This window comes from Gigantopelta aegis, chromosome 3, assembly GCF_016097555.1.
Source record: "Gigantopelta aegis isolate Gae_Host chromosome 3, Gae_host_genome, whole genome shotgun sequence".
Taxonomy (NCBI): domain Eukaryota; kingdom Metazoa; phylum Mollusca; class Gastropoda; order Neomphalida; family Peltospiridae; genus Gigantopelta; species Gigantopelta aegis.
In genome coordinates, this window is record NC_054701.1 from 66,648,950 (window position 1) to 66,659,851 (window position 10,902).

The 10,902-nt window shown below is 39.4% G+C and overlaps 2 protein-coding genes across 2 annotated transcripts; both read left to right on the top strand.

The window, feature by feature from the left end:
- The first annotated feature begins 229 nt into the window (after positions 1–229).
- On the top strand, positions 230–7,130 carry LOC121391875. Its single transcript, XM_041523351.1, has 4 exons — positions 230–690; positions 2,098–2,366; positions 3,945–4,035; positions 5,956–7,130. The coding sequence occupies exons 1-4, from the start codon at positions 561–563 to the stop codon at positions 6,750–6,752; spliced, it is 1,287 nt and encodes a 428-aa protein (XP_041379285.1). The 5' UTR covers positions 230–560; the 3' UTR covers positions 6,753–7,130.
- A 1,233-nt stretch (positions 7,131–8,363) lies between these two features.
- LOC121368791 lies at positions 8,364–9,988 on the top strand. The gene is made up of 2 exons (XM_041493539.1): positions 8,364–8,612; positions 9,320–9,988. Exons 1-2 carry the CDS (start codon positions 8,364–8,366, stop codon positions 9,986–9,988), a joined length of 918 nt encoding a protein of 305 aa, XP_041349473.1.
- The last annotated feature ends 914 nt before the right edge of the window (positions 9,989–10,902 follow it).

The window sequence follows — 10,902 nt, forward strand, 5'->3', positions numbered from 1 at the left end:
TTATTACTAATGAACAATCTAGTCACAGGTAACACAACTTTCAGCCACACACACAACCCTAGCGTACTAGTTAATTTTGATTCCCGCCCCCCCCCCCCCCCCCCCCCCCCCAAAAAAAAAATAAAAGATGAATTGACTGGTGAAATGAATAATATCTATATGTCAGCAATTGTATAGAGTAGTTTGTTGGGCTTACGCCCCTGTAATATACTGGCTTATTGTCTTACTTGGTCTATCTTCAGTTCTCTGACTTTCAGCTGTTCTTCTGTGCCCTAAGTGACTTACCGTGGTCTGCCAATTTTATTCACTAATAATAAAGTGCATGCTGCGAGTTCATGAATTGTGCGATATATACATGTGGTTTTTCCTGGATCGTGGTTGGCTGGATTGGACCAATGGGCGTGCTGTAAAAAAGGTGGTAATTAATGATCTTATCCTGGTTGATTGCTTGGCTAGGTTGATTGGTTAATTGCTTATCCAATTGGTTTGCTGCAATCTCAATCCTATCTTGGGGGATAAAAAGGGTTGGAGATTGTTAATCGGTGTTCAGTACTGTACTGATGGGCGTGTTCGAAACCCTAGTGGTATATGGTCACGTTAAACTAGTTATCTATCTATCTATCTATCTGTGTCGTATAAAGCTCACACATTCATCGATCTTGACACTTGCTCAAAGACGCCTCGGCTCAGGTAGGTGTTTTTAAAACTATACTTCAAAGTTTGTTTTCTTTAACGACACCACTAGAACACATTGATTAATTAATCATCGGGTATTGAATGTCAAACATTTGGTAATTTCGACTCGTAGTCATCAGAGGAAACCCGCTACATATTTCCTAATGCAGCAAGGGATCTTTTATATGCACTTTCCCACAGGCATTGTAAACTGACTGTCCTGTATTGTGATTGGTTAATTAGATTCTTTTTCCGGGATCAAATAGACAATAATACCCGGAAAGCTAATGACGTCATTAGAAAGTGACGTCATTAGCTATTGGAACAGGCGAAGTTGACGACGATTCAAGGGTCTACAGTTAGATTGTAGCCAGGAATGCTTTTCAAGAAATACCAAATATACAGTGAGTTCCGTTGAAAAACGATCCAGTTTACATTGGACATAACCATATTGAGTTTTTAGATTTGCGGGTGTTATTGTCTATTTGATGCCCGCAAATGTTTCATTTTTGGGATCAAATAGACAATAACACCCGCAAATCTAAAAACTCCACATTATGGTTATCTCCTAAGGAAAGCACATACCACGGCCGTTGGTGAGTTGTGGTGCATCGGTTGGAACGACAAAAACCCAAATCAGTTGAATGGATCCACAGAGGTGGTTCGATCCTGCGACGCAAGCACCTCAGCCGAACACCCAACTGACTGAACTGAATTCCGCCCCTTAATGGGATTCAGAGTCAATAATTTAAAGTAGGCATTGCCTGTTGGTCAATCCCGAACGTTAATACAAACGTTAATAAATATCGTTATCCATTCATCTGATCGGGTCTTTTCTGGTTCCGATCAGTGCACCACAACTAGTCAAAGGCCGTGGTATGTGCTTTCCTGTCTGTGGGAAAGTGCATATAAAAGATCCCTTACTACCAATGGAAATGTGTAGCGGGTTTCCTCTCTAAGACTATATGTCAAAATTACAAAATGTTTGACGTCCAATAGCCGGGCGACAGCGGGTTTCCTCTCTCAATATCTGTGTGGTCCTTAACCATATGTCTGACGCCATATAACCCTAAATGCAATGTGTTGAGTGCGTCGTTAAATAAAAATGTATTTATTTCCAATAGCCGATGATTAATAAATCAATGTGCTCTAGTGTTGTCGTTAAACAAAATAAATTTTAACTTTCCTTTATACAGTACAGTAGACTGTTAATAGAAAGTCAAAACGGGTTACTGTGTTTACAAGACATTGATAATTTCAACAGACACAAAACCTAATGGGATTTCAACTCAGTAATTTTATATTAAAATAATGAAAACTAAATTAATATTAGCGTTTCTTTTCTTGTTCAGTATATTATATAGACGGTTGAGTTGTTTAATTTTTGAAAATAAAAATAACAGTTTTTATTATATTGTACAGCACAAATGTTCGTGATGTATGGGCCACTTTGGTTTGTGGTTATCGTTATCAATCTTGTCACTGGGGAACTGATCATCCGTCACGGAGACTTCCGTCTGAGAACGTGCACCTCGGACACGTTGTCACGGTTACAGACGGTCAGACGGTTTGATGACGTCAGCACTCTTGTGACATGCGGCGTTTATTGTACACGCGAATACACCTGCAGCGCCTTTGTGTACCACGAGTTGAAAAAACATTGCCAACTTTATGAGGAAAGACAAAACAAGGTAAGTGTGGATAAAGAACACAACACAAGAGATCGAACCACCTCAATGTACACATTCTCTGACTGGGTTTATCCCCGTCCCACCCAGTGCTCCACGACTGGTATATCAAAGGTTGTGGTATGTGCTGTCCTGTCAATAGGGAAAGTACATATAGCGGATCCTTTGCTGCTAATGGAAAAAGGTAGCGGGTTTTCTCTAAGACTGCGTGACAAAAAATTACCAAATGTTTGACATCCAATAGCCGAGGATTAATAATTCAATGTGCTCCAGTGGTGTCACGAATGACCGACTACCATTTGTGTTACGAGTTTGAAAACGAATCTTACGAACAGAACAGAACAGAACTTTATTCAACTCGGATTACCAAACGGTGATACATTGAGGTAGTTTACAAACATATTATACAGAGAGCTGCACTAAACGCTTGACAAAAATATAAACTACACACACACACACACACACACACACACACACACACACACACACAAAATACACAATAGGTATTATAACCTAACAGTATATATGTATGTGTGTGTGTATGTGTGGATATATATATATATATATATATATATATATATATATATATATATATATATATATATATATATATAAAACACACACACACACACACTACAAAATAGGTATAATAATATAACAGTGTTATGAGCAGGAGTATACCTTAGATGTTAAACACTTCGTACTGTCTATAATTATGTTATATAGATATTTTTGAAAACATGAGTTAATCACATTTAAGAACATACATAATTTCTTTCTCGTTGATAGCTTTTTCGAATTAAATAATTGACAAAATGTACTGGGTCTGTCAAAATATTTTTGTTTAGATATATGAATCACTCATTTGCGAAATATGTACATTGAAGTAAATAATGATATTCATCACGTACAATGGTGTTATAAAGAGGACATTTTCGTTTTTGTCTTTCGATATTTTACCATTGGCCAGTTTCAATTGGTAGATAGTGATTACAACTCCTGAATCAACAATATATTGTTCGCAGTTTTTCAGGTAAATATAGAAGATAATTTGGCATGAAAGGGTCGATTTGAAAATTCTGTATGTGGAACATTTCGGATATGAATTTAAATTATCATTCCAAGCCTGTCTATACTGATCTCGTAGTCTTTGACTTACAATATGAGTGAATGCTTTCTTACTTGTAATATTTTGATTTAACCAATAATTTCCCAAGCCTAACATGTTCAGGGTATCTTTTATATTAATTAACCATTTAAATCTATATCCATGATTAATAGTTTCACATATCATGATTCTGTATAATATTGCTGATATTTTAGAGGCCTTTCCAGTTATGAGTGCGGCCCAAACATTTTGCATCCTGGTTTTAATCTTAATACCTAGGGGGAAAACTCCCAATTCACCATAAATCATAGGGAGTGGGGTACTCTTTCTAAGTATCGGTATGTCCATTAAGCAATTTAATTGAATTTGTTGAATTAGTGTTTAATGACAACCCCAAGCGGCCAAGGGCATGTGCAGAGATTTCGGGGGTCATATAATAATAAACTAAAAAAAACCCAAACATTTCTTCACAGATAGATACGGCTGTTGACAACATAACGCACGGAGCTAGTTGTTGGGTCCGGATGAAAACTGCTTTATCGAATAAAGAAATGAAACAAAACGGTAATGTAATAACTAATGATTGTGGGTGCTGCATGTGTTGACTTTCAAGTGGCCATTACTGTAAATCATGAAAATATTACCAGGGCCATAGGTAGGATTGTTTTGTTTTCTTTAAGTTTCTATAATGCATTCCGGATTTTTTTCTGTGGGGCAACTGCCCCCTTGCCCCAACCCCCACCCCCCTCCGCTAGCTACGGCCCTGAATGCGTCTGATTTTATTGCGTTAGGACTAGTGCAGGGCGCACATTAAGTCAATAATTTCCTTAATGTGCAGAGCGAATTGCTTCCCTCTATTTAGCAAATTTAAAATGGCGTGGAAATTGTTTATGTTGTTGATGGAAGATTTATTATTTTAATAATAATGATGTAAGTAGGCCTACTTTAATCGGGATTTAGTGAGTATGGAAGGTAATGGTTGAAACATGGTGCCACAAGTTTTGAATACCAGCTATATATAGTAGTGGTGTTCCAATGATCTATTGTAATCGAAAATTTATCGGATTGGCTTTTATGAAGTGATGATCGATTATAAAAATCCACAATCGATTGTGTGGGAAAATGTTAACTACAACTCTTCCTCCATATTAGATGATAAAATTATGCAAATATACAGTGGTTTGGGTTTGTTTCCATGTGTACATAAAGAAAAACTATAATAAATAGTTAATAAAAGTACAATTAGCCATTTGCAGGGTGCACACGACAATACGTACATGGTCTTTATAATTCAAAGCCTTCTTATGGTCATGGAATTCTAACCGATTTTTGGTTTGTGTGTCGAAAGTTGATCGGTTGGTGCCAATCGATTATAACCGATGAAATCTAAAACGATTCTCATCATTAATATATAGGGTATCTAATGCCAAAAGAATGAAAGTTATAGATTTGCGACCGAACAATTTTAAAAACACATGAGGCTTTTTTTCGTTATTCATTATTCATATTGATCTATTATTTCCATACTAGATTCAAGTCCAAATAAGGTCTTTGACATATTTGAAGGTGGACGTGCGAGAACCGAAGTTTTCCATTGGTCTATTCGATGTGCTGAAACAGAAGGACCAATCACATCGTTTCACACATCAAGAGTTCGGCAATTCTCGTAGACATTACCACTATTGACAATACTATTAACGATTTGAAACTTGAATTTGTGTGATGATCATTAAGTGCCTTTTTTGTGCAAATAATGAAACATTTATTAAATAATGAAAATTTTCAGCTGTACCTTTCACGGCATGCGGGCGGTGGACGCAAATCTCATGGCCTAACAATAATCGGACGTAGAAATAACCACACTTTCTACGTCCCTTCGGACTACGTTGGGACAGGTACACACTAAAATGTGTATTTTTATTAATGCGTCTGGCAAATGCAACTTCCCCCTCCCCCCGAAAAGTACGGCCCCGCAGAATGCATTCCTTTTACGTCTGTGTTATCTTGTTCACTACATGATTATTTTCTAATGAAATAAAATAGCACTGTCATTCTGTTAAACAGATATACATGTTTGGTTGTGGGGATTTTGTTTTGTAATTTTGTTTTGTTTTGGGGTTGTTGGGGGCTTTTTGGGAAAGGGGGTTGTTGTTGAAAAGGAATAGGCTTTTTAGCAACAAATGGGCACAAAGTTACGGGTCTAACAAATGCCACAGGGTCATAAATATGCCAACGTTTCCCAGTATTTAATCAACATAATAATACTTAAACTAAGCAATGTGAACGACAAAACTGTTATCCGCAACCAAGACCGTAGCTCGAATGGGCAAGGAATAAGAAAGTTAATATTTAAAATGTTAAATACATCCAACCCAAACATGTATAGAGTTTGTATATGAAGTAGGGTGAGAATACATATTGACACCAGGAACATATTTTAAAAATATATACTTTTTTAAATGCACAATTACCTTTTATTTTCAGCCCGAAATGTGCGCATACACGACTATAGCTCGCCAAAATTGGTGAAAATAATTAGAGTAGTGGACAACGGGTCTTTGTTTGGAAGCATCATCACCTTCCCAGTGGGGCAGGTCAGATACCTGGTTACCTATGGCAGGCAAAAACAAAACAAGCTGTTTCGTATAAAATGGTCAGGCGAAGAAACATTGTCGTGGAAAAGTCTAACGGTGGACTACTGGGCCAGCGACATGGCGAGATTGACGAACAGCCAAACAGTGACAACAGTGTCCTTCAATGGAGCCGTCATCATCATCGACGTCTTTCCCTTCTTCAAAATAAACCGCACCATCAATCCCTCGGGACGCTTTCGCCGCATCGACGTCTTCAGTGAGCAATTGGTCGTTCTGGCGGATGTGAGGAAAGTCTTCCTGCTGAACTTAACCTCAGAGGAACCAAGCACTGCATTCCGCCCAGGAAATTCAATTGACGGTCTTGCCATTTCGCCAGACGGCAATCTGCTTCTGGCTCACCCTACAGGGGTAGCTCTGTACAACATGTCCGGGGCTGTTATATGGCAATACGAAACAGCCAGAGTGATTCTGTTTGTCAGGTTTGACGGGATGGGGAATATTATATTAGTCAACGACAAAGACAAATCGATGGAACTGATTTCAGGAAAAGGTGAATTCCTAAAGACTATTTTGAAGAGAAATTCTAAGTGGAATTATAAACCAAGCTATATAACATTTGATGAAGAGGGAGATTTATACATGTCTGACAAAAAGTCCAATTTAATTTATATCTTTCATTTTCAATGATTAATTTCCGCATAATATTACTGAATCATGATAGTCCACGGTGCTGTATTTGAGGGTGTGGGTCGAGGTTATTGCACTTTGCATGGCGTAGTAGAACATGATTTATTAACTAAATGTATATAATATAAATACAAATCAAACGTACATCAGTTGAGCGAAAACATTATCGTGAGCTTAATTTTTATTTTTATTTTTTTAAGCCACTGGCCCATCGGGCTCCTGGGTTTTCAGTTGTAGCTATTCCTGGGTGTCAGGCTAGTGGATTTGTCGAACTCTGGATTAGATTAACTGTTCAGTGTTTTATCAAAACATATATATGTTTTACGTTTGTTTGTTGTGCTTATATAAAAAACAACCCAAATGTTTATTAATAATCTAAGGCAAATTACAAAATGGTTTCCTCAACAAGACGACAATCAGTGTTTGTATATAACATTTTTGAGGCATAAATATATATAACAACTTTGATGTCTTAATCTTGTTAGATGTCGTATAAATTAATGGTTATAATAGTAAAATTGTTTGGTTAAGAAATATAGCATGCATTCATAATTTTAATATACTGACAAGTAGTAAGGAGGCCTGTTGAGTGCCATGACCTACTTTCCGTGACCTTGACCTTGATGACGTAACGGCCTTGTGCCGTGACCTCGTCCTACTGACCCACTTAGACTGTCCTTGACCTTGATGACGTCACGGTCTTGTCACGTGACTTCGTCCTACTGACCCGGTCCTGACCTACTTAGACTGGCCTACTGTGCCGTGTGCAACGTCCTACTGACCCGGCCCTGACCTACTTAGACTGACCTTGACCTACTTAGACTGGCCTACTGTTCCGTGTGGAACGTCCTACTGACCCGGCCCTGACCTACTTAGACCCGCCCCTGACCTTAGACTGGCACGAAGAGTATAAAAAGGCTAGATACGGCTTCATTGTCATTCGCTCGCTGAAAACGATCAGATCTACGTTCGTTTTACTAGAGAACAGACGTGTTTTATGATTCTGACATTCTTGTGTCTTGTTGCACTCTATCTGGAACGAAGAAGATGGCATCGGGATATTCGAGCAGTGTTAGTAGCAGCAGCAGTAGCGACGAGGACGACATCTTGGTCTGCAAATGTTCAGAAAGACATACGATCAAAAGAGTGGCTACCAAACCAGAAGAAGTAAAGTTTGTTTTATTTAACGACGCCGCTAGAGCACATTGATTTTTTATCTTATCATCGGCTATTGGACGTCAAACATATGGTCATTCTGACACTGTTTTTAGAGGAAACCCGCTGTCGCCACATAGGCTACTCTTTTTACGACAGGCAGCAAGGGATCTTTTATTTGCGCTTCCCACAGGCAGGATAGCACAAACCATGGCCTTTGTTGAACCAGTTATGGATCACTGGTCGGTGCAAGTGGTTTACACCTACCCATTGAGCCTTGCGGAGCACTCACTCAGGGTTTGGAGTCGGTATCTGGATTAAAAATCCCATGCCTCGACTGGGATCCGAACCCAGTACCTACCAGCCTGTAGACTATTGGCCTGCCACGACGCCACCGAGGCCGGTAAACCAGAAGAAGAACATTTCATGGATCAAACGGATGCTGTCTGTGACAATATGGATGAAAATGGTGAAATCAAAGAAGCCGTGGATCAAACAGAAGCCGCTCGAGAATATAAAACAGACGCTGCCTGGGATGATGAAGAAGACTGCTGTTCGAGACGTTACCTGTTCTGTCATCGTCCCGAAATGCGCCACATCTACACGCGGATGCAGACATTTGGGTGGTGGCCCATACAGTTACGCCAGAAACCGAGGGAGCTCGCCAAGGCCGGTTTCTTCAACACAGGGGATCACGATGCCGTCGTCTGTTACTGTTGTGGACTAGGCGCCTACCGATGGCAGAGAATGGACGACCCAGTGATGGAACATTACAGACTGTCCCCGAGATGTCCCTATGTGAATAACGTGTTCAGACATTAACAGTTTCAAACACGCGTGAGACACTTGAATGTTTTTGACATAACTGTATGTTTTGTCATATATTTTATGTACTACATTTTTGTTGTTTAGTAATAAAATTTTGCGTTGTATCCTTCCGTTATTTATAAATAGCATGACTTTGTGACACGTATGTCAGTTGAGAACCATGTCTCGGTGGGAAAGGTACCTAGAGTCTATTTACTACGATGTAAAACATCCTGGGAGTTATGCAGGTCCTAGTAAACTGTATCAAGCTGTTAAAGCAGAGGGTAAATTTAAAATTCCTCTGACACGTATTAAATCATGGTTGAAAGGTCAAGAGACCTATACCATGACACATCAAGTGAGGCGAAAGTTTCCACGTAATACCTATGTTGTGGAAGGGTTAGACAGTCACTGGCAATCCGATCTAATGGATATGGTCAGTTTGGCTAAATACAATGACGGGGTGAGATACCTCATGGTGATCATTGACCTGTTCTCCAGGTACTTGTGGGTGCTATCACTCAAGTCGAAAACGAAGAACGACGTGGTAGAGACTTTTGACAGAATTCTGGAAATTAGAGTCCAGAAAACCCAAACTGTTTCAGTCCGATTCAGGGTCAGAATACAAGAACCTTAAGGTCAAAGCATTGTTGAAGTCGCTTGGCATAACACAGCTGTTTGCTCTAAATGAAACCAAAGCTAGTTATGCCGAACGGGTCATTAAAACCATCAAAATGCGTCTCTATTGCTACATGTTAAAAAACTTTACTTACAAGTACATGGATGTTCTAGAGAAAGTCGTCTATAGCTATAACCACACCAAACATCGAATGTTAGGTCAAACACCAGCCAGTGTCAACCAAACGAACAAAGGAGAGGTCCGTCTGTCTCAGTACCTGATCAAACCTAAAAAGGCAATCCACAAAAAGAAGTTTACATTTAACATAGGTGATAAAGTACGAGTCAGTCATCTTCGGGGCACCTTTGATCGGGAATACCAAGAGAAATGGTCTGGCGAAATATTTACCATTGAGAAAAGGTACTGGTCTCAAGGTAAAGACTTGTACAAATTAAAGGACTGGGGTGGTGATGCCATCGAAGGGACATTCTATGCAGCTGAACTTCAAAAGGTGACTGAGAATCCTGATCAACTGTACCGTATCCAAGACATTGTGAAAAGGAGAACTCGTAACAAACAGAAAGAAGTGTTGGTCAAATGGCTTCACTGGCCTAAGAAGTACAATTCGTGGATTCAAGAAGCAGACGTTGTTTGATATCAGACAGTATAAAAGACCTCAGCACATGTTTGACTTTTCATTATCATCGAAGAAATTGTAGAGACACAACCTCTGTCAAGAAGTCATTCGGGTGATACCTGGACATTTTTTGGTAAACGTGTGGTCAAATCGGAAACGGTATTTTTCTCTCAAATCATCATCATATACGTGGTGGTGATTACGTGTATCATCAACTTATCTCTTCATCAAGGTCATTCTAACTTGTGGACAGCACTACTCAGCAGTAGCTTGGGTTATTTGCTGCCAAATCCCAAGATCAAAACGAATAAGCACCATGGATAGGTACATTACCATTCGAAGTACAGACAGCAAGTCTTACTTTCCCGACAACACACACTGGTCTTTTAGAGTCAATCTATATGACAGACTACATCTCGGAAAAAAGTGGGTGGTAGCAGCCACCGAAATCACCATTCAGAACTGGGAAGTTTCGAGAAAATCAGACAGCCATGACATTTACGTGTGTTCCAACATCTGCTACAGCTCACACGTTGGAGAAAGAAAGGAGCCCTTGCCGAGACGCATCTGTTTGATTGGGAATAAAAAGGAAAGATCTTTTGTGTTTCCAAACTATCATTACGTACCCATGAGACTGGAAGATGTGCAGATCGTGGACATCTATATACAGGACGCAGATGGCAATCCAGCCTCATTTATCACGGGACCAGTGACGGTGACACTACATATAAAGCCGCGGCCTTTTTGGTTTAGAAACATGGCTGAATACGTTCTAAAACATTACAATTATTTAAAACTGATGACGAATATTCACGATTACCATATGACTCTGGGATTACTGAATGATATGAATGAAGAACAAATGTTGGCCTTGGTGGAAATCGTTCAATGGTTGCTGGACGGACGTATTCACGTCGGAGCAGGACAGAAAC

What these genes read in the sequence shown, in the direction of transcription:
- LOC121368791 (XM_041493539.1), top strand. Translation starts at nt 8,364, where the DNA reads ATGGATGAAAATGGTGAAATCAAAGAAGCCGTGGATCAAACAGAAGCC. An exon ending in CAGGGGATCACGATGCCGTC is followed by an intron (nt 8,613 to 9,319) that starts GTCTGTTACTGT and finishes AAACTGTTTCAG; the next exon opens with TCCGATTCAGGGTCAGAATA.
- LOC121391875 (XM_041523351.1), top strand. Translation starts at nt 561, where the DNA reads ATGGGCGTGTTCGAAACCCTAGTGGTATATGGTCACGTTAAACTAGTT. An exon ending in ATGAGGAAAGACAAAACAAG is followed by an intron (nt 2,367 to 3,944) that starts GTAAGTGTGGAT and finishes ATTTCTTCACAG; the next exon opens with ATAGATACGGCTGTTGACAA. An exon ending in TAAAGAAATGAAACAAAACG is followed by an intron (nt 4,036 to 5,955) that starts GTAATGTAATAA and finishes TTTTATTTTCAG; the next exon opens with CCCGAAATGTGCGCATACAC.